Raw genomic sequence first — 26454 nt, 5'->3', positions numbered from 1 at the left:
ACAGCATGAACGTATTTGTTTTGGGGCATTTTGAGATTGGATATCTTTTCACCTTCGTGTGTTGATGAACACCTGCCAGTGTTATACTCATTCTTGTCCTTTCGGGGTCACCAAGATTCTTCTTGTTGCCTCAATTTTAAACACGACGTGCCCTTGTTTTAAAAGCTGTTCAGTGATTATTTGGTTTATTTTAGACAGAATGTTAGCGATAATACTTATTTTGGTGATGCTCTCTATTGTTGCGTGTGGCAGTGCTGTGGTTCTCCGCCTTTAGAATTGCAACGGGGGCGGGGGGGGCAGAACAAATGCCTGAAATAGATAGGTTTTGAGGCAAAAGCACCGTCCAAAGGGTGTCAGAGACGGCAGGATCCGAACCTTTAGGTTTGAAGGTCGCCGTTCTCTCGTCCTTTCGAGAAACTCTGCCTTCACGAGATCCTGCGCCGAACACGCGCTTTGCCTTTTAGGGTCGCGAAAAGGATCGATGGCTCTTGCTCATTCCGCAACGAGATCCGCAGTTTCCTGCCGACAGCGGGGGACGCGGCAAGTTACAGGTTAAACACCTGCCGCGCTTCGTTGGTCAGGGAGCGAGCCCCCAGCCCCCTGGGTCTGGCGCGTCCTCGGCGGCCGAGGCCGGGGACTGGCCCGTCCCCCGAAGCAAGAACAACAGCCCGCGGTTCGCACAACTTGTCCTTTCGTTGGCCGGGAAGAGGCGAAAAACTCCCTCCCTCCCTCCCCGAGCGCAATGGGCGCCGGTTTTGGCAGCCCCAAGGGCTCCGCGCTCTCTCAGCCGCCGCCAATACAGCGCTTGCCAAGGCCAGGTTTCGAATTGGTTCTCGGGGCGCAAGGCATCGGCTAAAGAGAGGAGGCGCGGGCCGGGTGTCGTGGCAGGATCGAGGCGCTTTGCCACCAGCCCTCCCGGCGCCGTCAGCGGCACAGTTTCACTTCTGCGGGAGCCATTCGGACTGGGGCCCGAGTGTGTGCGTGAAGCCCCGCAGCCCACTCCCCTGGCGGTCTCCCGGGCCGCCCTCCTCCTCCTCCTCCTCCTCTGCTGCTGGCAGGCTGTGGGTGGGAGTGAGTGCGAGTGTGCCAGGAGCTGGTGTGCAGGAAGGAACATCGCCGGCTCTCATTGGACGTGCGCACACGCGGGGAGGGGGCGCTCACGCACGCAGCCAGCCCATCTTCCTCCTGCCTTGCTCCAGTCACCAGGAGTGGGTCGAGTGTGGTCCCTCGCCTCTTTGCTCGACTGGCCCGACCCGCCAGACTCCGCCACCCTGGGCACCCCACGCCGGGGAAAAGCCCTCCTCCGACTCCCCAGCCGCATCCCCCCTCGGGCGAGGAACGGGGCGGAGCGCAACGATCGCGGGACAGCCCGGGCCGGTCACTCAGCGAGCCCGCCCGCTCGCCCGCCTCCCTCCTTCGCTCCGGTGGTTGCCCGCTCCGCCGCCCCTGCGAATTCGCTGCCGCCGCCGCCGCGACGGGATCTCGCCCGGGGGAGCCGCGGTTGCTTCGGCTCGGTCTGCAGCCCGGTGCAGCGGGCGGGAGAGGCCTTATGAGAAGCCAGCGTTGCGTGAACCGACCGGCCGGGATGGGCTGAGCCACGGGAGGAAAGACGAGCTCCTGCGCCCGGCCGAGGGTGGGTGAGTGAGGGAGTGAGGGAGTGGTTGGCGCGGCCGCTCGGGGAAGCTGCTGGTTGGCGCAATGCAACACCGCGTGGCCGCCTGCAGGGTCTGGCGGACATGCTGAGGAGGAGACGGAGGGCAAGCGGAGCGGGCGTGGAAGCGCGGGGCGGGCCTCGTCTGTCCCCGAAAGGCTCGCTTTCCCCGGCTGGGCGGGCGGCCGCGGGCGGCAGGTGGACCTTGCCGGCGCGAGGGCTCGCGGGATGAGCTCTGCGGGCGCCTGCCCTGCTCGACCCGGCCTCGCCTCTGCGATCCGGCAAGCGCTCGGGCCCCCCTCCTCAGAAGGACCTCGCCCCCCCGCCTTCAGCGCTGCCCCCCCCCGTGGCTCCCGCCCAGCCACAGCCGCTGACCGCTTCTCCATGAGAGGACCGTGACCTTCCCGCGCCGTCGCCACTGAGTCTTACAATGTGGTTTCAGGATGCCCCAGAGACCCGTCGACCTCCGAGGGGCGTTTGGCTCTCGGTGCTGCTGCTGCTGGGGCTGATGAGTCTGGGCATTGCCCCCAAAGGGGGCCTGGTTCTGGCCCGGAATTGCCCCAAGGCCTGTGTGTGCGCCAGTAACATCATCAGCTGCTCCAAGGCTTCCCTGACATCTTTTCCTGTTCGCATCCCTCAGTATGCTGCCGTGCTGGACTTCAGTCATAACGAGCTGAGCCGCCTGAAAGCAGAATGGGCCCCCTCCCGTCTCTCTCATCTTCACTCGCTGGTCCTGAGCCACAACGGCCTTTACTTCATCTCCACCGAGGCCTTCAGCAATGTCCCTCACCTCAAGTACTTAGACCTCTCCTCTAACGCCATTACCTCGCTAGATGAGAACATCTTCAGTAAGCTGGTGGAGTTAGAGGTCCTGCTCCTCTACAGCAACAAGATCACCAAGATTGACCGCTCAGCTTTTGAGGAGATGAGCCACCTTCAGAAACTATACCTGAGCCATAATAAAATCTCCCGCTTACCGCTGGAGCTGGTGAAAACGGACGCGGCGAAACTCCCTCGGCTCTCCTTGCTAGACCTTTCCTCCAATGAGATCAAGAACCTGCTTGTGAAGGAGGTGAACAACCTCCCAGCCTGGGTGAAAAATGGTCTGTATGTTCATGGCAACCCCCTCACCTGCCACTGTGAGCTCTACAACCTCTTCAGCCACTGGCAAAAAAGGCAGCTCAGCTCAGCCATAGACTTTGAGGAGGAGCTCACATGTCTCAAGCAGGGGATGGATTTTAAAATTTCCAACCTGAGTAACCCAGAGGTCATGAACTGCAGTGAGTTCAAGGAACAGACCTTGGAGGTCCACCGTGGGGAGCGGGTCGTCATCAACTGTGACACCAGGCAGCAAGAAGTGACCAACCGAGAGTGGCTGACCCCCAAGAACGAGCCTGTTCCACAGGAGGGAGACAACAGCTCCATGACTGTGCTGACCAACGGAAGCCTTCAGATAAAGAACATCAGCGTGGAGGACATGGGCCCCTACACCTGCTACGCAGTGAGCCAGGTGTTCAACGACACCTTTTATGTGCATGTCACAGTCCACAACTACTCTTTGCATGGGATCCCTGATACCCTCAACACCGCCTACACAACACTTGTGGGCTGTATCCTGAGTGTCATTCTTGTGCTCATCTACCTTTACCTGACTCCGTGCCGTTGTTGGTGCTGCCACAGTGAGAAACAGCCTAACCAACAGGAGGACAGCATCAACTCCTCAGTGCTCAGCACCACTCCCAACCACCACGCTGAAGGGGCAGGAGGCAAGGAGGCATTACATCAGCACACGGGGCCAAGCAACGCGCGAGGCCAGAATGGCAAGTGCAAACCCAACAGCTCCCCAAAACAAGCTGCAAAAGGAGCCCAGAAGGCAGAGAGGAAAATGTCAGATCCAGACTCTGTCAGTTCAGTTTTCTCAGATACTCCCATCGTGGGAAGCTCCCAGAATGAAAGTGGGAGAGGAGGTAGTAGAGACAAGGTAGGGCCTGAATTAGTGGGGCTCCTGTGATGCTTACGGCATGGAGAAGAAGGACGTAAACCAGTTCATTTCCAGGAGGCATAAAAGTCATGCCTAGTACTGTGCTTCTCCCTGCCACAGTATGTAATAGTGTTCCTCTTTCATTCTCCTCCTTTCAAAAGTCCAGCGTTGAAAACCCTACGTCCCCACTTGCTCTTGAAGCACAGCAGTTCCCCAAACCCTCCCTTCTGGAATTGTCCTGATGTTTCAGCTCCCAAACCTCCTGCTGAGAAAAGCAGAGCACGCGGTCAATGGCCCAGCTGACTTACTAGTTTTCTCTGGAGTCCTGTTTTATTGGCATCCATCCCACCCTTGAAGAGACTTCCTACCCAAGCAAGGAGGAGGTCCAGAGGGGCAGCCCTGTGCACCTATCATAGCAGAAGAGGCTGCATCCTATGCCCTCATCAGTGCTACCAATATAATTGTGACATACCAGTACTATACGTTGCAGCCTGCTCCATCACATGCATGAAGTGGGCTTTAAAAAAGATCTTTCAAGCTATCTTTCATGCAAATCAACCATATTATTCATTATAGTAGCTCCAGCTCAAGCTGAGTAGTTCCAATTAGCCACAGCGCTAGGGGTGGGTGGGAAGGAAGCTTCCCTTTTTAAAAACAGCTTAATGTATTTTTTAAAAAATGATACATGTAAAGAAAGTCTTTTTCCCACCATACCAGGCTCCTCAGGATAAAATTCAAAGTGTTTTTAGCAAGCAGGCCAGCCTGTTTTGGAAACCACTGCCTGCTTTACCTATTTGTTTTTTGTTTTTAAGATTCTGGAAAAAAAATTAAAAACTGAAAGTTTGAAAACACAGCAGTGGAAGGGATAATTATGTAATCTCTCTTCAGCAGAGAACTCCCTAAAAAGGAGTTGAACCCGAGGCTTTTAACCTCTGTGGTATCACAGTGATGCCACAGAAGGGACCAACAGTTTTAGAAACTGACAAATCAGAGCAGCTTGCTGCAAGATTCAGCAAAGACAGGAAGACAACTTGGCGTAGCCCAAATCAACTATTTTTGCTTCTTGTTTCTTTGCGTGGCAGCTCAACAATCACATTCCCATAATTTTATTACATAGTCTTAACACGCCATGGTTAAACCCTGGGTTCCAGCATAGCTCTTCCTCCTTCTAAAACATCATTGAGCCCAGAGCTTGGAGGAAGCTTGGATAGATCCAGGCAATCTCGAAGTATTTAGCAACTTTAACATCCCCAAGTAAGGTTTTCCTCATTAGGAGATCTGCGATTCTTCAAACACCAGGTGCTTGATGAGAGAAAGTAAAACATACAACCGATTCTAATTAAAAATGGCAGCAAAGCCATCTCTGGAGCAACGCTGCCGAGCAGCACTTCAGGCCAAGCAGAGGCCTTCGTGGAATGTGCTTGTGCTGCAACATATACCACTATATCCAGTTTTGTTTTCTGTTATTGGTTTTCATTTTTAATTCCTTCCTACCAACTCTCTGGGTTTATCCCTCAACCTTTCTCAGGGAGCAGAATGTAGGGGGGAAAAAAGGGATACAGACTAGTTTTGAGAGTCACAATGGCATGATGCTTTTTCTTCTAATTCTACAAGAGTTCAAGAGAAGTTGTGTCCAGATGGCACTTTGCAGATCTCTTTGTGGGAAACTAGTAGCATCAGCTCACATGAGGTAATTCTCAAGTCAGTGCAGTGAAAAGGTCCCATACAAGCCATGGAACTTGTCCCTGTTCCCATTTTTCAATACTCAGCAGAGAAGGCTGACTCCTGTCTGCTCTGCCCAACTCTGAATGCTCCATTCAGTAGGCATGACCTATGAAGCAACCCAGAAAGAGTGCTGTGAAGGGAGATTCCCCCCCTCCCTATGAAGGGAGAGTTCCCCCCCCCCCCCAATATCTGTTGCACTGCAAAGGTTTCCATTTGTTTTGGATTCAGATTGCCTTGCTAGCTCCAGTCAAATTGTTCGGTTGCCTGCAGAGAAGAGCTAGAAACAATGGGGAGACACCAGAGGAATCAGGATGTACAGGGGAGGTCAATGGGACCAAATAAGCCATAGAATGTACTGCACAAAGATGTGAATGAGTCCAAACCATTTTTGTTCCTAAAGAAGAGAGCTCTGTCCAACAGCCATTGAAGAACCCTGCTCACGGCTCAGAGGCTTGTTGTCATCAGTCTGTTAGAGAGACACTCTTGGACTGGGCAGAGCCGAAAGGGACTGCTAAACCAAGCCGCCAGAGGCAAACCCCTTTCACTCAAACTGACCTCTGGAACTACGGTCTTTGTTAGTTACAATTAAGTCCTCTCAAAAGACCAAGCAGTCAATGGGATGAGACTGCAAACCATGTGAAGGAGATAAAGGAGAGGGGGCTGAAGCTTTCCTTTAAAAAAAAAAAAGTGGAGTGAACGAAAATAATGTATTTAATATATCAATGTACTTACCGATTAAATTATTGCATTGGAAATGGTGAAAGCAGGGCATGTTTAGCAATAACGGACCAGGAGAACTGACCAGTTTTGTACGCCTATGGTTGCATTAGTTCAAGTGAAATTATGAAAGTTGCTATGGTCTCCAAAACTCTCTTCATTCAAGGTTTTGCAGTAAATCTGGTTTCTGAAATTCCTAAATGCCAGATGCAAAATTAGAATGAATTAAGCAGAAGGAAGACCGAGATTCCCTGTGCATGTTTTTAATTAATGAAACAATACATCAGCCAGGGTGTTGACATAATCTTCCCCAAAATCCAGTGACCTTGTACTATAATAGTATTGGCTGTGCATTTATTTATCATGCTAGAACATTTTAATGAACTCAGTTTACTGTGAAGCACTTCCAGGGTGGGGGTGCGGAGGGGTTATTGTAATAGGAAGTTGGAGGAACACCGTTTGCCACTTGTTGGGTTTCTTGTCACTTAAATCCTTTACTTATTTTTTGTATTTGCGAGAAAGAGCCAGGCTGCAAATCACAAAGGTGCAGGTGTAGCAGTAAGCCAAGGAGAGGAATCAGTCTACTTTAATCCAAGGCTACTGTATCTGAAAGGAGAGGACAGAGGTCTACTATCTGGATAGCCACAGTGCAGACACCAGAGACGCTGGTATATAATGCAGCACAACTGCATCTCTGTGCAGCTATCTTGACACAAACGCGTGTACCGGATGCATCATCACAAGTTTCCTCATGCTCATAGCATGATTCTGTTGCACTTAATAAGTAGGGCATCTGAAGCTGCCTTATGCGAAGTCGTACCATTTGCCCATCTAGCCAGTTCATATCTACTTTGCTTTGCAGTGATTAACCCTGCTCGCAGTCAAAGCTCTTTCTCCTCCTTGAAATCTGAGTTCAGTTATAACTGGAGTTGGCAAGGACCAAGACTGGGCCTTTGGGCATGCAAGCAGAGCTGAATGGCACACAGTTCTGGTTTGATATAGTTGTGCAAATTGAATGCTAGCATGAGTTGAAATAAGAGTGTACAAAGCCAGTAGGTGTTTTAAGTATGCACATGTGTGCAAGTATGAATTGCATGTGTTGGGTATCCACACTTCTGAACCCGTGTGCAGCATACAAAGCCTCTAATACTATGCTACAAAAGCTTCATGCTTAGGTTATGCTAGTGGAAGGATAACACACTTGTAGAAGGAAAAACAGTACACAAACTAGTTGGACTGTCTTTGCTGAAACACTTGATTTAGGTCTTGGACCCTGTTCAAAGACTTCTATTAGAGCATAGTCTCTCAAGACGGAAGGATGCCTACTAGATGATTTAGCAAACCTTAAGCATGTTTTTAAGGGACATGGTGGTGCTGCGGGCTAAACCGCAGAAGCCTTTGTGTGCTGCAGGGTCAGAAGACCAGCAGTCATAGGATCGAATCCACATGATAGAGTGAGCTCCCAGCGCTTTGTCACAGCTCCTCGCCAACCTAGTAGTTCGAAAGCATGTAAATGCGAGTAGATAAATAGGTACCATCTCGGTGGGAAGGTAAACAGCGTTCTGTGTATAGCCGTGCTGGCCACATGACAACAGAAACTGTCTTCGGACAAACGCTGGCTCTATGGTTGGAAACGGGGATGAGCACCGTCCCCTAGAGTCGAACACGACTGACTAAAATGTCAAGGGGAACCTTTACCTTTAAGCGTGTTTTTATTCATGTTTCTCACTGAGTGAGGAAGCAAAATCATCACATCCTGGGTTGAGGAACCTTTGGCTTACCAGATATTTTTGCCTACAAGTCCCATCAGCCCCATCAAGCATAGCCAATGATAACTGATTGTGGAGCTGTAGTTTGAAATACCTAGAGTAACAAAAGTTTGTCTTCTTTGGCACGCCCTTACAATCCTTATTTATTAACAGAGTGAAGCCTTTTCTGATGCTTCCCCAGAGTTCCTCAGTCCACCAAAGAGATAATGAAAACTGTTTTAGGAAGCAGGAGTCTGGGATATCCCTGTATGATTTATTTAAGCATAGTATCCCTTGTGATGAAGTTACTCCTCCATATGGAAATACCCATGTCTGTGTCAGACAGTGAGCCTATGTTTTCCCCTATGTATCAGCCTGTGTAATAGATGAGCAGTTCATGCAATTAACTAATAACCCATCATGAAAATGTTTCATTCAGTAGCTTGGCTATAATTATATGTTAAGAAGAGTATCTTAGAAGCTTTGTAGGACAATATTGGGGGACATGGTCAGAGGCAGGATTGCTGGGTGTGTGCGCTGAGGCCAGCCTCCAACAGGGGCCTACGGCTGCTGAGTCTGCTCCTCCTCCTTTTAGCTTTCTCCTCTTCTTGTGCCCTCTCTGAGCACATGATGAATGTCAACGGTAAGGAGATGGAGCAGCACACTTCATTTCTCTTGTGCTCTCCTCCAAAGTTTTTGTGTGGATTAGGTCTGGAGGTAGAAAGCAAATGAATGGCAATGCATAGATTGATAAAGAGGTGGTGAACCCACTGACAGCATCCTTCCCAAATAATGGAGCTGGCAATATTGCTGGGTAGATTTTTGTGAGCAGAGCAATGCAGTAGAATACTCCACTAGGACCAACCAAACATCAGCTGATTTGGTGGCAGGTTGTCATAAGAAGGGAGATGGATCACTGGTTTAAATGCACATCATGTGTCTGGGGCATGCGTAATACCTCCATCCTTTAACCAAACTGAAGATATCCATCTGCAGAATCCAAAGTTGCTTCCCACCTGCCATTATGATTAACCCTGATTTGATGTTATCCCTACACCCCTAAAATCCTAACCCAACATTTCTTATCTAACAGTGTACTTTGATTCCTCTTCTCTCAGGTGTATCAAAATGCTCATTCTATATGTAAAATGAGTTTTGAGTCAGCTTTCTTAGTGCTTCAGTTAACTAGCTGGACTCCTTTCACAGTAACGTAAGAATGATTTGGCATCAAAGTATTAGAGTGGAGGAGCACCTCAGTGCTATTTCTTATAACTCTCCTAGAACCATTGTCAAAATTGTGAACTCAGCAGAAAAAAGTAGCTCTCCTTGTTATTTGCTCCACAGATATTATGCCTCATCAATAATTATCAAGACAACCTTTTTTATTCCACCTAAACTCACAGTCAGAAAAGAAGCCACCTACTTGTTTCCCTGTTGCAAACTGGTGGCCTTAGCTTTATGTGTGTTATATGCTGTCAAATAGTATCTGGTTTCTAATATCCCTAGTAGGGTTTTCAAGAAAAGTGAGATATTTAATGAGTGGTTTGACCAGAGCAAACTGCCCCTCCCTCTGAGTTTCCATGCCTCAGCAGGGATATGAACACAGGTCTCCTGGATCTGAGTCTATCCACTACACCGCACTGGCTAAGCTGTACAAAGAAGGGAAATCTGGAGACTGTACAAAGTAGTAAGGGGGGCACACTGGGCTCACTGACCACGTTTTGCATCTTTGGCATAAAAGAAGGATCTGAACACTCTTCATCAGACTTCCTAGAAGCTACTTTTTGGGTTATAACTCACGGAAGCCTACAGCCACTAACCAGAGGATTCTGGGAGATATAGTCCCCAAAAGCACCTTTTTCATCCTCTGCTATCCATATGATAACCACATTTTTTTAAAAAAAAATACACACCTGCTTGACTATTACTATCTTTGAGACTCTATAAGGCTGATTAATGGTAGGGTAATTTAGAAGTTTCATATATTTCGTCCAAGGTATACACATCAGGACTATTGCTTTTATTTGTTACATCTCCCCCTGTGTTATCTCATCAGTTAGCAATATCGTCCATGAACATGGTGGAGAAGGAATTCAGGTGAGGCTGCAAAGATAAGTGCTGCACTTTTTGTGTTCAAAGGTACCTTGGACTGCATGAGATAGGGCTGCCCTGAGTTCTGTCTGCCTGTCTGATGGGGTCAAACGTTGGAATCTCAACAGAGTAGGAAAGAGTTGGCTGCACAGCCAACCCACTACAGTATTTGCATTTCAGGAGGAGTCAGTAGACGTGATTCCCATTCTCAGTGCTTTAGTCAATGCTGGGAATGACAAACCGGCGATGCTGCTGCAAGCATGGCTTCTCAAAGAAAAAGAAAGGAAATCCAAGGACTTAGAATTTGGCAGCAGGGGATTTCTTAGGAGATTATTGGAAAACCCTCCCAAATCCCAGTGGAGAACAGAAATTAGGTCTGCGTGTGTCTGCATATGCAAGAGGAAGGCAAGCATCCTGCTCCCACTTTTTCCCTCTAGGTCTGTGAATTCATGCAGCAAAGCAAAGACAGCTTATCTAGCTCCACAAAGAAGGTTACCACATGCTTTGTAGTCCAGCATGGCCTCCTCTCCTATTCACCGTTCTGTGGTCTGCAGGCCTAGCAAAATGTTATTCTAACCTGCAGAGGAAAACATACATGCTTATTTATTTCAGACAGAGACAATCCCAAAGAGCATCTGGGCTGCGTTTCTCTGTCGGGCAATCTGTACTCTCCAGCATAGACCTAGGTGAAAATAAAACATGTCTTATGAATACACACCTTGAGGACCTGTATGCTTTTTTTTATCACCGTGGTTAACAATGGCTTCAGTATTGGAAAGTGGGCTCAAAGGCCCACCTGACATGATGTGAGGCTTGGATGCATTTCATCACTGACTATTACCTGTAAGTAAACATGGCCAAGGTCAGGTATTCAGGACAAGCTCTGGTTCGTTGTACAGTGTGCCACTGCAAAAGAATCATAAAACTGCAAGCATGTCTATTTTTTTTCTGTCCATGTCAGTTGCTCCGCCCCATCCAATCCCAAATTAAGGTGCAGCTAAGACCCATGGCTTATGGAGTCTGACCAGAGCAGAGTGCAAAATATTGAACTGCAGCTCATAGCAGACCATGGCAGTGATGAGGGATGGTGGCAAATAATTACAGTCTGACCCAGCATGACCAGTTGTTAGGTATTTTGGGAGTTCACGAAGAAACCCAAAATTGGGTGCCCACTGATTTGGGGTCCATAAAACTGGGCAAAAAAAGGGCCATTGATAAGACATCACCTGCATCTTGCATAAGGATATTGTGGCAAATATCAAGCAAAAACAAAAAAAAAGTGTATGTGCTGGCTGCATGAGAAATCTCGTGTTGCCACTCATTCATCTGACAAAGGCTCTGTGTCTTTAAAAGTAAAATTAAACAGTTGTCATTTATCAAACCTCTATATACCCACCCCCAGCAGCAGGTGCCCAGTTTTCTGCCTAACATGCAGCTCTTAACTAACATGGAACTTGTAATCCATCCAGATAATTTTTGCTATTAGACAATATATAAATAATGGAAATTAATTTATCTTATTTTATTAATCAATCATTTATCAATAAAAATAAAGATACAGAGTAGTGAGTAAGTGAATATGGCAACTTTCATGCAAACATACAGAGGGCACAATACAATGCAATATAGATCACACACACACACACACACACACACACACACACACACACACACACACACACACACACGCGCGCGCGCGCATGTAGGATTCTGTGAGAGCAAAAGATTCCTGCGGTAAAACTAATGTCATCTAAATTGAGGGCAACGCTCATCAAAGGGGTAGTTGCATTTATTTATGAATGAAAGCATACACTTCATAGGACATGTGACTTGTGCTACCCTGGACTTTGCAGCACTAAAGGTATGACAGAGGAGATTGATCTGACCAGGCAGTAACACAGCTGAAGCATTCAGGGCAAGAATTTGCCACAGGCAATGGAGGAAGCGCATGATAAAGTATCTTCCCCAAGCAACCCCCAGTATTTGCAACCCAGAATGTTCATACAGTGGAAGTATTACTAAGTTATGAATTTCTTCTGAAATCTACTCTTCCTCTACTTTTTAAAACTGCCTCCCCCCTAATATTTATTATCCCTTTCTTATCCCTGGTGAGCAATTCTTGGGGACACTATGGCCAAAAATACATTTAGAGACCCACTTATTTTTAAGTATATCTTTGTATAGTGGTTGCAACCCAGCTTAAGGCATGATTTAGCCCTCCAGTTCTAGTTGGGCAGCAGCATTTCCAGCATTCATCATCATCCCTGTAGAAGTGCAGAGCTGGAAGGGGCCTAATGGATCATTGAGTCCAGCCCTTGTCAGGGAGTCACAGTGGGGAATCAAACTCCCAACCTGTGGCTCCATGGCCAGAGACCTAAACCACAGAGCTATCCTCACAAGTTGGCTGGGGTAAAAGAAGGCAGAGTCCATTAACATCTACATCATCACTGGTTGTCCCATTTCAGAGCTACTGCATCACAGCCCAACTACTGAAGAAGGAGGATTTAGGCCAATTTAGACCAAGGCAACCACCCTGGTGATCTCCAGTCTGCCACTTCCATTACTCTTGCTGGCCTACCCGCTGCCCTAAGGGCTTTGGAAGCTGGAATCCAAAACATCTCCAGAGCAACTGGCTGAGTAGCCTTAGTAGAGATAGTATCTTTTCAATAGATTCACATAGTCTCTCCAGTCTCCCAGGAATGCTTTTGCTACCATTTCCATGGATCTTAGTGCATTTCAAAATTAGCCTTTAAACATGTCAAAGGGTGTATGCTGTATTTATTTATTTATTTATTTATTTTTATTTATTCATTCATTTATTTGATTTATATCCCACCCATCTGGTCTGGTCGACCACTCTGGGCGGTTTCCAATAAGGTGTATACGATAAAACATAAGAATTTTACAAACAGTCCATAACACATACAATAATAAAACAAATAATAAATGAAAGAAAAAATAAAGAAAGAATTAAATATTGACAGGAGGGAAGGCCTGAACATGCAACCATGTTTTTAGTTGACTCTTAAAAGTGCCCAGCGTAGGGGCCGCACGAATAACTTGAGGAAGGTTATTCCAGAGGCGAGGAGCCACCGCCAAAAAGGCCCGGTTTCGTGTCCTTTCCTTCCGGGCCTCCCTCGGCGTTAGACTCCTCAGCCTCACCTCCTGGCTCGTGCAGGTGATCCGAGTAGATCTAGGTGAGAGCAGGCGTTCCGCCAAGTATCAGGGTCCTAAACTGTTTAGGGCCTTATATATAAGCATTAACACTTTGAAGTCAATGCGGAAACAGATGGGCAGCCAGTGCAGCATGGCCAGAGTAGGAGAGATATGTTGGTATTTTCTCACTCCAGTAAGGAGTCTGGCCACCGCATTCTGCACCACCTGAAGTTTCCGCATCAGCTTCAAAGGGAGGCCCACGTAGAGCGCATTACAGTAATCTAATCTAGAGATTACAAACGCATGTAACTAAGGTAGTGAGCGCCCCCGTGTCTAGGTAAGGTCGCAACCAGGCAATCCGCCAAAGGTGGAAAAAGGTGTTGTGGACTACCGACACCACCTGCATTTCCATGGTGAGCGTTGGGTCCAGGTGTACCCCTAGCCTGCGGACCCCACTCTTCGTGGCCAGGGCCACCCCCCAAACATGAGGGAGTTTCCCAAGCCACCATCCACAGGGCCACCCACCCTCAGAACCTCCATCTTGTCCAGGTTCAGCCTCAGCTCATTCTCCTGCATCCATTGCAGTACGGCCCCCAGGCAGCGCTGGAGGGACAGGACGGCATCACCTGCAGTTGGTGAAAAGGAGATGTAGAGCTGGGTGTCATCAGCATATTTATTTATTTATTTATTTATTTATGACATGATGCTCCACACCCCCTGATGACCCCACCCAGCGGCCTCATATAGATGTTAAACAGCATTGGGGAAATAGTCAACCCCTGTGGAACCCCACATTTGAGACTCCACGGGGCCGAAATACTCTCCCCAAGCTGCACTCTCTAGGGGCGGTCCTCCAAGAAGGAACGGAACCAGGCCAGAGCCAAGCCACCGATACCCAACTCAGAGAGCCTCCCCAGGAGGATACCGTGGTCAACGGTATCGAAGGCTGCTGAGATGTCGAGGAGGACCAACAAAGATATTTTACCCATGTCGGCCTCCCTCAACAAGTCATTGTACAGGGCGACCAATGTCGTCTCTGTACCGTGGCACGATCTGAAGCCTGACTGAAATGGATCCAGGGCATCTGTTTCATCCAGATGAGCCTGAAGCTGGTCAGCCACCACCCTCTCCATCACTTTGCTCATGAAAGAAACATTGGTGACAGGCCTATAATTGCCAATTTCGTCCGCCACCAAATTAGATTTCTTTCTTATGGGCCTAATGTGTGTCTCCTTGAGGGGAAAGGGAAACCTGCCCTCAAGGAAAGACCCATTTATTATTGCAGTGGCCCATTCTGTTGTTATCGGCCTGGCTGCTTTGATTAGCCAGGCTGGGCAAGGGTCCAAGGAGGAGGAGGTGGCTCGACAGCGGTCAAGCACTCTGGCCACAGAATCAGGCATGACAGGCTGAAAGGAGTTAAGGGTTACCAGGCAAGACAGTGCACTGGACATCTCTGCTCGACTCACTGTGTTCAAAAAAGGAGAGAGGTCCCGTCGGATGGCCTCCACTTTAGATTTTAAAAAGGATGCTGGTCAGGTGAAAAACTGGTCAGGTGAAAAACTAGGGGGAGGCCTATCATCCAGACCAGTTCCGGATAGGTTGCGCACTATACGGAATAACTCCGCCTGCTGGTTGGACGCTTCGCTTATCCGGTTAGCGAAGTAAGTTCGACAAGCAGCCTTTACCTTAGACAGGTGAAGGTTAGTTGCGACCCTGACAGCTATCCTATTATAATCCGTCGGGTTCTTCCTCCACCTACGCTCTAGCCTTCTCCTATGTCGCTTCAGCACTTGAAGCTCCTGGTTAAACCAGGGCGCTGGTCGAGCTCTACGACGGAGAGGGTATTTAGGCGCGATCGTGTCTATAGCCCTGGTTGTGAAGGTGGACCAGCTATCAACCAGAGCATTGACAGGAGCGCTAGCCAGGTCCGCCATGACCCCTCTCATGATGTCCTGGATTCCAACTGGATCTAGTAGTCTTCAAGGGCGGACCATAGAAATAGGTCCCTGCTCCCTGCGAGGGGGGAGAGCCACTGTGAGGTTATATTTTATCAGGTGGTGATCTGACCATGACAAGGGGACTGACATGAGCTCCGTCACCACCAGATCACTCTCGCTCCAACTGGAGGAAAAGACCAGGTCCAGTGTGTGACCACCCACGTGGGTGGGGCCATTGACATGTTGGGACATGTTCAAGGAAGCCATGGTTTCCAAGAACTCAAGAGCTGACCCAGATGCCTCTGCCCCTGTGTGCACGTTGAAATCACCCAAGACCAAAAGCCTCGGGGATCCCAATAGTGCTGCGGCGACAAAGTCAGTCAACTCCGGAAGGGAAGTGGCTGGATCGCAGGGAGTGCGGTAACCCAGCAAAATCCCAATACCATCCCTGGCCCCAATCAACACGTGGAGTGCCTCTAGACCCATCTTTACCACCGAGGAGCACCTAGTAACCTCCAAGCTGGATTTATAAACAATGGCTACTCCTCCCCACCACCACCCCTCCAGTCTACCCTGGTGTCGGACAGCATAACCGAATGGACAGACAAGAACCAGGGGAGGACCCCCCTCCCCGCTGATCCACATCTCGGTTACGCATGCCAGGTCTGCATTCTCCTCCAGGATAAGATTCTGAATCACCTGGGGCTTGTTGGCTATAGACCTGGCATTCAACAGTACCAGAGTTAGTATGTCAATAGATCTGTACAAACTCCCCCACATAATTATTCTACATTATCCTGGTATCCCTAAGGGTGAAGGATAATTTATAAATTGCACTGCATTAATAAGGGGGAAATTTCCTTGTACTAATCCTAGTCAAAGTACATTGAAACAAACTGTGATCTTGTAAAATGTAAACAGACATACAGTACATTAATTTATAGAGAAACTACATAGGCAGAGAACAGAGAGGGAGAATATATATTTTCAGTAAATCCACTGCTTAGTAGGTGATTTGCAGGAATATGTAAAAAAAACCTCAATTTGTTCATACAAAGTTCTGCAAACTCCATCTTTGTGCAAAAGGATTTAAAGCTTTAAAAGCCAGGCTTTCCCCTCGGGAAACCCTTCTGCAGTCAAGCATAATTACTCTATCAAAATGGTTTTCACTGTGTCCAGATAAGATTTTCCTGCCATTTGCTACAATTCCCGCTTGAGTCAGAATTTGACAGGGGTTACATGGATAGTCTGTGGTTTTCCTATGTCAAAACCAGTATGAAGGCTTGCTTCTGGCACTTTTCAGGGATTGTACCATGACACAGAATTTCAGTAGGCAAAAAGCTATATACACATAGGGAGAGTAGATGTGAAATATAATCAAAATCTGCACAATAATGGTCAACAATGATCTTTATTATTAGTCCTTTTTGCACCAGGTTTTCCAGTTACAGCTCCGGCAATTGATCAACTGATCAACACATTCAATGCATGGCCACACTCTATTACTGTTATATCAATACATAACAGCCATAGCTATTAGTCCCTTTGCCACTTGTTTGCCTTTACATGACCTCTTTCACAGCTGTTGTGCTTGGAGTCTATCCCTTGCCTGTAGCAATCTTCCTAGAAATCTAGGAGCACATGTAATACATTTCAATAGTTGGTATAGGTCCCTACTGGTTTGGTACTGACACCTGAGTCAGCACCTGAGTGCAATATGTTCATACACTGATTTAACAAGTAGATCCTAGAATCTAATACAAAAGCATCTTAGTAGCTGGAAAGCTGGAGGAAGAAATGTACAGCACTATGCATTTGCATTTGACCTGGAAAACATGTAGGAAAATTCCAAGCTCACCAGATTGCAAATTGATAGCCAAAGGCCTAAATAACAACACAACATTATAAGATAGTGTTAACTGCTGGATAGCTCAGTGAGTATTGGGAGTTCAATTCCCCACTGTGCTTCCTTGACAGCGGCTGGATTTGATGATTTATATGGACACTTCTAGCTCTGTAGTTTGAAGAAGATGATGACAATGATTCTGGTGATAGCATGCTGTCATTTATAGACTACTGCCAACATTTGGTGAATGCTGTGTTCCTATACTGTTTGTCAAATGTTTGGAGGAAATAAGAATGCAATGCCTGCAAAACTTGAAAAGGTTACTCTTTTTTTGGACGATGGCTTCCAGGTTCTCCCTTGCAGCATGGCTACTACTCATGTTAGCTGGGGGATTCTGGGAGCCGTAATCCAAAAATCTATTTCCCCAGTTCCGCCTCTTTACTATTGAACCGTAGTTTGGGGCAGCAAAGGTGATGCATATAGAGGACGGGTGGAGGTGCTTAGAAAAAAGACTAGTCTTGCTATTCTTTCCACTCCCTGTAAGCCTCACATCATCAGCTGCCCACCCAGCAAGGGCATTCTAAGGGCCTAGCCAGCTGTATTTTGCCAACATGCCCTGCAACAAAATCCCCTGAACACATAGGCAAGTATTAGAAGGGCTTTAGAGCCAACTCCATATGAATGGGATAATAACTTTCAGTCAAAGGTATTAAGACCTAATTTATCCTCTCTGGCTTGAGAGCTTTATGCTACTCCCTGGACTATTAAAAACCAGGAAGACCTAACAGATATCCATTGTGAATTAAGAAGAACATTGATTCCTTAACCTTTCACATGCAGAAAAAAAAAACAAGGACCTGTCCTTCAGCAACAGCTATTAGGAGTCAGTGTTGCACCTTAAGACCTGTCTGAAGATTCATCTGAGAAAGAGAGCAAAATTTTGTACAGATAACTTCAAAGGGCTAAAATGTTTTTACTGCCAGAGAACACAAAACTGCTTGTGGGATTTTTTGTCTTAGAGGCAATCCTAAGTAGCCATGATGGCTTGGGGCCAGCAGAAGCTGTGCAAAATCTAAACGCAGACAGACACACACACACACACTCCTACCTCCCAGCCTGCAGATGTTGGAAATTACTTGCGACTACCCTCACTTTGGCCCAGCTTTGGGCCAAAACAGTGTGTCCCTGGGCTGGAGTAGGTTTAGACCTGGGGTTGTTCAGTTCCTTGCTTTCTTCACTCCTTCTCTACCCCATTTCTTGCTCTTGGCAGCCAGCACAGTACTTGCACCCACAGAATCCTCCACTGGCTGATCTCTGACAGCACCAAGAAGAGGCTTCTCTTGGTAGGAAAGCAGTTTGGCCAGCATAAGGGGACTTCTGCAAACAGAAGTGCCCTTTGCATATCACATTGTTCCTACAGCGGGCACATCTTTGAGTTAGGATTGAAGTGTTATATGAAAAAATAATGAAACTAGCCTTGATTGCAGGATGCCTTGGCTGAAAGTAGACCGCCATTCAGCCTACCCCTGGACCTGAACTGAATAAGTGAAATATCATGCATATGGTTCACCAGATCAGACTTCCCAATCTGTCACCCTTCAGGGGTTTCTAGACTACAATTCCACTATGAGCAACTGTCTTTACCAATAGTGAAGAATGGCACAAGTCACAGTGTAAAATAGGCTGGAGAAAGCTGTGCTACAAATTATCAGGAGGGAGGGAAGTGGAAGTAATGTAGGGCAGTGACTGTCAGGTGCTCTTTACAACGTCTTGATAGTCTCTAAAATGCAGGTCCTAAATAGTTTCTACATCAGGTCCTAAAAAAGAGTCTGCATCAAAAAATATCACCCAAACTGCTAAGACGATGCATAACATATGCACAAGTTTTCAAAACAAGCCAGTTAGGCAAAGGAAGATAAAACCCTGGATTGGGAGTGTCCTCAACTTGAAATCCACACTGTGGCCATTTCATTTATTTCTCCTTCTCTCATCCCTCCTTGCCCTAACCCTGCATTGTCATTGCTGCATCACCACCTCAGCAAGTAAGCCAAACTTCCCAGCAATACTCAAGGGTGCTGTGATCTCATTTTGCCATGTTTAACATCCGCCTCCTCTCTTCAATTTCCCATCCAGACATGAAAAAGATGCTGTCAACAAACAGAAGCATGACATTTAATGCGGGGAGGATATGGAGAAAAGCAGGCTGTTTAGAAACCCTGTCAGAAGAAAACTGTCACTCAGAGGCAAACAAGTTGTGTGTCTGCCCTAGATCTCTCCGAGTGAGACCACCCCCTGCCTTCATACCAAATTTTACCCTAAATGCCACCAAAGCTGTATCCACAGCCTGTGCAGTCCTGTCCTCTTCAAGAATATTAGCTTTCACTGAAACTCATCCTGGCTGAAATCCTGTTACTTAGTGCAGTAAGCCACAACTAGAATAGGTGCCTTGAAGCTTACAGAAGAGCTGATTCAGCAAATTCCCAGACCTTCAATGGGCCAACTCGAGTTGCAACTTATTATGCTAAGTGACAGCACAGCAACCACTAAGTTTCTAGTCCAGTTTTTACTGATAGGCTGGATAAATCCCCACATTTGTTACCGAGTCATTAACACAATCCCCACTTTTCACTGCAAGGTGGGAAATGTCTACCTTCCAAATATTTTAGACTGCATCTTCCCTACTTACCACGGGTCATACAAGCAAGGATTTCTGCAAATTCCAAAATATTCGGAGATCCAAACTTCCCTCAGCACTAATTTACCAAAACAGAGCACATTGAATTGTACTGAATGCTGCATCTTCTCTTCTTTTTCCTGGTCTCCATTGTTCACTTTTTCCTGGATTGCAATAATTCCCAACCTTGGGTTCCCAGGTGTTCATAGACTTCAACTTCCAGAAACACTGGCCAGCATAGCTAGTGGTGAAGGTTTCTGGTTGCTGGAACTCCTGTCAACCTTACCCAGGACATCAAAAGATGAATAGTGCTGAGCAAGGAAACCCAACTACACTTGAAGGGTCACAATGTGCCCACCCTTCTTCTGTGGCCTCCCAGTGACACCTTTTAGATTTTTGTTTCCTTAAGGCAGGGGGGGGAGCTAGCTTTTTGTTGCAATTTTATGATGCCACTGTTGCCCCCTGCAAGTGCAACCTATGCCCAGTCTATCACCAGCAAACTTCTTATAGGGAAAGTGCAGTGACCTAGTGCTGTTAATGAGACTATATACAAGATAAGACTTTGCAGGGTAAACATTCTCAGAGTGTGCAGGGTAAACATTCCTGCAGTATGTGCAGGAATGAAATCACAGATATAATTACTTCAAAATGGGATTATCAATGGGAGTGTCCACTCTAACATCCCGCTTATCCCAAGGGCAGAAGGCTGGTTTTTACACAAATAGGAAGGAGAGAGGGAATGCAGAGATCTGTTCTGAAATGGATTTAAAACAAGGTCAAATTGGATTTTCTTTAAAGCAGGCAGCTCTAAATTGAATTAAATTGTTCTTAGGCTTTTCTTTTTTTAAAAAATTCCAGAGGAATAATGATATTTGGTCACTTGCAACAAAACCATCTGATGCTTTCATAGCATCTGAAAGAACAGCAGATTTATTGTAACGTATTTTTGAGAACTAAAGCTCTCTTCCTCAGAGGTATGAACTGTTGTTATCTTTGTCTGATTCTCTCTCCCTGTTTTATTCTCTCTCTTTCTCACACACAGTCTATAGGTTACCGTACAGATATTGTCCATTGTTAAAACAACCGTTATCCTATCTTGCACATAGCACTTTGCAAAGCAATGTCATGTTGTTAGCCTTTGCATTTCGTAACCTTTTGGCCATACTGGTGACAATTCTCTGCTCTCCCTGGAACTCAAAAGAAGACAACGATGTCCTATTCCCAAGTTTATCTTCCAGACAACACTGTGAGTTAGTTTGGTAACTGTGGCTTAGCATTCAATGACATGGTGCTAAATTTTGAAGTGAAGGAGTTCATGATGTTAGCCTCCGTAACCATGCCCCAAATATAGTATTTTTTTTTAAAAAAAAGCAGGCTGCTGTAGCAGTGCATATGAACAAAACAGTTTCAACAGTTTTATTTTGTAGCAGGAACAAGTTGTTTGCAAAGCTAATGGGTCTTGAATATCCATTCATGATCGAGCTAGCCTCAAACAATTTGAAGTACAAAGACAATAAATGAGCACACTGTTGCTGTGGGAATCCATTTCCCCAAGTCATAGTTAGAACTGTGGTGAAAGATAAGCTGAGGGAGAGGAGGGTGGCCAGAGGATTCGAGAAGATATCCTTGTTCCTGATAATTAATGTGTCTTAATCTTCTACCCATGTAAGCCCTGGCTGCAGCAGTTCACTTCCAGGGTCTTCTATCTTTACACAGGAGTAAAATTTCGAATACAGAAATCTCTGGTTTATCAAAAGGTTCTGTTAGCTACAAAATCAGCTCCTACAAATGATTTCTCAGGCACAAGCTAGTATGAAGCAATTTAATTTACTGTCTCTGTTTTCTAAGAGTGGCAACAAGTTTCCATATCCACCAGTCACTGGCATTTATTTCCTGAAAACCACAAGCAACAATTGTAGTGATTGCAAACTATGGAGGGATTGCAATGAGTTAATGTACAAGATAGCAATATGGCAACTTGTTTTCAGATTTCCTGATTCTAGCGTTCTATACGTACAAGTAAAAAAAGTATCAGCCCTTCAAGAAAATTTGTGCCAATGTCCTCTGGGTGGCACTGGTGCTCAAAAATCCCTACTGACAGAAATACTGTATGTCTTGATGGTTGTTGATCAACTGTAAAACTACTATGCAGGGAAGTTACAGGTGGCCTGTCAACCGAATAAGAGACATCACCTTGCAAAATACTCTTGCACTAAGGTGCAGAATGATAAATGAGACAAGAGGCCGAGAGATGGCTAAGCAGATATGCTTAAAAGTTCCCATCACATGGTTTTAAAGTGTCCTATAAACCCCCTCACCCTTTCTGGTTACAGCACAAGGAAGCTTCTATTAAAGTAAGAACCCATCCTTACTTTAATAGAAGGGGCCATCCTTACTTTTAAAAAAGGGGCTCTTCAGAAGGGGTTGAAATACACCCTGTTTCAACTCTCACCACTGGTTATGCTGGCTAGGGCTGATGGGGAACTGGGTGTGACAAACCCAGACCTACTGGGATCTGCCACACTTTAACTAAGCTGCCACCAACCATTCCCTGTAAGAAGTCACACAGACCAGGGATGGATTTTTAACCAATAAAAGAATAAGGTTTATTTAAAACAACACACAGGGAAAATAAAAATGATCAGGTGAATAAGATATAGTAACGTGGCTTAGTCTCATTCATACATGCATACAGTTTGGTTCACACAGAACACTTAACTTGAAGCACAGACCCTGAACCTATCAGTTCTGGCTAACCATACAGACACCTGAACCTATCAGGTTGGTACTGACACACAGTAGTACCCTGTCTGACACACAGACTCCCACACCAGCTTCTTCTTCCCAGCTGCTGCTTCGTCACATCCCAGCGTCTAAACTTCTCCACACACGCATCACATATATATACAGTACAGCCCCTCCTCCTGATGTCCCGCCTTCCACTCCCCATAGGATGGAACTTTCCCTCCAAACCCATGACAGACAGGTAACATCAGTGCTGTATGTAACACCTCCCCTCTTTATAAGTTGTTTTGTAGGGGGAAAGCTAAGGTGCTTTTCTCCAAAAAACAACCTGGTTAAAACACACAACAACAGTTATACATACCATATCATACTTACTTATACTTACATTCTAAGTTAACCATAGCAATTAGGCATTTAAACATTTACCATATACATTACATCAATTTACCTTTATTCATACAAACCAAGTTCAAAAAACAGGTACATTTAACTTTTTGTCATCAATATATATACATAGTCCATGTTTCTTTCACCGTCTTCATTCTTCAGGTCTTCTTGACAAGGCGTCAGCAACACAGTTCACTGACCCTCTGACCACCTTTACTTCAAAGTCATAGTCCTGCAGGTTTAAAGCCCACCTCATAAGTTTGCTATTGTGGGTTTTCATTGTCTTTAACCATTGCAGTGGTGAATGGTCAGTGTACAGAACAAAATGTCTTCCCCAGATGTAAGGCTTGGCCTTCTGGATCGCGTAGACTATGGCCAAACACTCCTTCTCCACGGTTGCCAAATGTCTCTCACCTTTCTGGAGTTTCCTACTCAGGTAGGACACTGGATGCTGGTCACCATTCTCATCCTCCTGGCACAGAACTGCTCCTACCCCGCTGTTAGACGCATCGGTGTAGACGATGAACTCCCGGTCGAAGTCTGGAGCACGCAGCACTGGATACTGGACGAGCGCCTCCTTCAACCTCTGGAACGCCTCCTCACAGTCGCTGGTCCACGGGATGCGGTCATCAGCCTTCTTCCTCGTCAGATCGGTCAGCGGAGCCGCAATCTCGCTAAACCTCGGGATGAACTTTCTGTAGTAGCCCACCAACCCAAGAAATGATTTGACTTTTTTCTTGGTGTTGGGTCTGGGCCAATCACGAACTGCTTCTATTTTGGCCTCTAGGGGTTTTATCACTCCTCCCCCTACCATGTGACCCAAGTATTTTATTTCTGGGCTACCCAGCTGCAGTTTGCTCTCTTTGCAGGGCCTGGGCCAAAGCACTCCCTCCCCTGGGTTAAAGTGCCTCTCCCCGGCTTCCTGGTCATCCCCAGCTTTCTTTCTGACCTTTTGAGCTTGCAGGGTCTCTGCTGCTAGCTCTAGGTTTCTCTTTAGGTCATTCCTCAAGGTGTCTATGTATGTCACAACACCTTGTGGGTCATCCTGGGTGATCTGCTCCCAATTTTGTTTGATCAAATCAAGGGGCCCTTTCACCCTTCTCCCAAATAAAAGTTCAAATGGACTGAACCCGGTACTGGCTTGTGGCACTGATCGATAAGCAAACAAAAGGGATTGCAGCTTCTGGTCCCAATTGTTTGGATTCTCTGCCAAGTAAGCCCTAATCATGCGCATTAGAGTCCCATTGAACTTCTCAGTTAACCCATTACTTTCAGGATGATAGGCAGTGGTTTCCTTGTGCTTAATTCCACAGATTTGCCATAAGCGTTTCATGAGCTTTGATGTGAACGATGCTCCCAAATCTGTGATTATTTCTGAGGCAAATCCCATCCTGGACATATACCCCACCAAGGCATCTGCCACTGTGTTAGTTTCAATGTTAGTCAAGGGTATGGCTTCAGGGTACCTCGTGGCATGGTCCACAATGGTGAGAATGAACCTGTTCCCCCTCTTCGTGGCCTTGGGCAAAGGTCCCACAATATCCACCCCTATGCATTTGAACGGAGTGTCAATCACAGGCAAAGGGCACAACTTTGCTTTGGTCCTGTCTCGGCTATTCCCCTGCCTTTGACACACATCACATTGTTTACAGAACTCCCTGATCTGCTTCCCTATGTCAGGCCAGTAAAAATTCTGTGTGATTCTCTGCTGTGTTTTGTTCACCCCTAAGTGTGCAGCAAACATGTCAGAGTGCCCCCTTTGTAAGATCATGGGGCGATACTTTTCAGGTACCACCAGCTGACTTCTGATCCCATCTCCCCCTTTTGAGATATTCCTCAGGGTCTCTCTATATAAAATCCCCTTTTTCTCCAGAAATCTCACTGGGGTTTCAGGTGTTAGCTGGGCGTCAGTCACCTGTTCAAAACACTTTTGGAGAGTGGTGTCTGCCTTTTGCTCTTGTCCAAATCTGCTGTCTGTGGTTAAGGTTTCCACCACAGCTTCTGAACTCCCCCCACCTGCTTCCGTCTCTGGCTCATCATTACCCCCCTGAACTGTCCCCGTGGTGGCTTGTGAACGTGTAATCACTAGCACCCGTTTCACATGTTCAGCCAGGTCATTTCCCATGAGCACGGCTGCTGGCAGAGTCGATGAAATCGCTAGCCGCCAAACTCCCCTCCAGCCTTGAAAGTTGACAGGTACCTCCGCGACTGGCAGTGAGATCACCTGCCCCTCAATCCCTGCCACCTTCATGCTCTCATTTGGGATTAGATATTCCCTAGGAATAATATCTGGATGGCACAGGGTCACCTGAGAACAAGTGTCCCGCAGCCCCCGATACTGATGGCCAAGTATTCCTACGTCCACCCCTGCTGTCTCAAACAACTGAGAATCTGTTCTCACCAGTAGGCAGCGCCTGACCTCTACAAGAGGACCATTTTCCTCAGCCTGATCAGCAGATGTAGCTGTTCCAGATTGAGTAGCCATGGCAACAGGCTCCCTCAGTGACAATGAGCCTTGCTCTTTCTGGACACAGAACACAGCTTTTGGCTTGGTCCCACTCGAATCCTGAGGCACAATTCCTTTTAGCTGCTTTAATTTCTCACACTCTGAGATTAGATGGCCCTTTCCCTGACAGAAATAACATTTTCTGGTGTATTTTGAGTCTTTCTCATCTTGTTTTGGTTTTCCCTCCAAAATCTGAGGTCTCGGTTTCATGTCTGAGGGCTTCCCTTCACCATGGGCCCCTCCCCCTTGCTGGCTTTTCCCTGGTCCCTGAGAGTACTTGCTGTAGGTTTCTTTAGGTTTCCCCATCGCTTTCCCCTCACCCAAGGGCTTTCTTATTTGGGAAATAAAATCTGCGATCTCGGCTGCTTCTGCCACAGATTTTGGTTTCCTTTCCCTCACCTGGAATTTCAGTTCCCCATGCAGGACTGAATAGAACTGTTCCAGCGCTATCAAGTCTTTGAGCTGCTGAAAGGTCTCTGTCCCCTCCTGAGATAGCCATTTCTCTAGCAGCCTCACCAATTGAGCCCCCACTTGGGTAAAAGTCTGCTCTGGTTTCTTTGTGAGGGACCTGAATCTTTGCCTCAGCTGTTCCGCATTTATCCCATGTCTTGCAAACACCAGTTTTTTAAACTCTGCAAAATCTCTCATCAGTTCCTGTGGCATCTCTGAATAAACCTCAGCCAGGCTACCACTGATTAAAGATCGCATGATGGTCATCTTCTCAGTTTCCCTCACTGAGAAGTCCACAAACGCTCTTTCCACTAAGGAAAAGAACACCTCAGGACAATCTCCCTTGTGGTACACAGGGAATTTCTTCAGGTCAGCTTTAGACAATTGGCCTCCCTCAGAATCCCTATTGTTATTATTGTTCTGGTTCATCATTTCCAATTTCCTTAATTCAAACGCCATCCTTTCTTTTTCCAGAGCAATTTTCTCTCTCTCTCTCTCTAATTCAAATTGCCGTTGTTTCTCTCTTTCCTCCATTCTTTCTCTCTCTAATCTTTCCTCCATTTCCCTCACCCTCAGTTCATGCTGTTGAGCTAGGAGCAATTTTCTGAGTTCTGGGTTCTGCTCTCCTGTGCTGTCACCCTGCACTGAGCCAAATTCATCCTCAGAACCTTGGTCAACCTGGGGGTCTTTCACTTCACCCATTTCTGCCATTTGGCTTCGAGTCAAGGGCATAATCCCCCCCCAGAACAAGCTGCTTTAAAAAGTCAAGCCTCAAAATAAAACGACCACTTTTTTTTTTCTTTTGCCTCAGAACCAGCTTTCCCTATAGATTGCTGCTGT

The 26454-nt window shown here is 46.7% G+C and overlaps 1 protein-coding gene across 1 annotated transcript; it reads left to right on the top strand.

Moving 5' to 3' along the window:
* Nucleotides 1-1113: 1113 nt before the first annotated feature.
* On the top strand, nt 1114-10630 carry AMIGO1 (adhesion molecule with Ig like domain 1). Its single transcript, XM_020805306.3, has one exon. It carries the CDS (start codon nt 2082-2084, stop codon nt 3660-3662), a length of 1581 nt encoding a protein of 526 aa, XP_020660965.3. The 5' UTR covers nt 1114-2081; the 3' UTR covers nt 3663-10630.
* Nucleotides 10631-26454: the final 15824 nt, after the last annotated feature.

This window comes from Pogona vitticeps, chromosome 4 (genome assembly GCF_051106095.1).
Source record: "Pogona vitticeps strain Pit_001003342236 chromosome 4, PviZW2.1, whole genome shotgun sequence".
NCBI lineage: Eukaryota > Metazoa > Chordata > Lepidosauria > Squamata > Agamidae > Pogona > Pogona vitticeps.
This window is presented reverse-complemented; position numbering and strand designations above follow the sequence as displayed.

What these genes read in the sequence shown, in the direction of transcription:
- AMIGO1 (XM_020805306.3), top strand. Translation starts at nt 2,082, where the DNA reads ATGTGGTTTCAGGATGCCCCAGAGACCCGTCGACCTCCGAGGGGCGTT.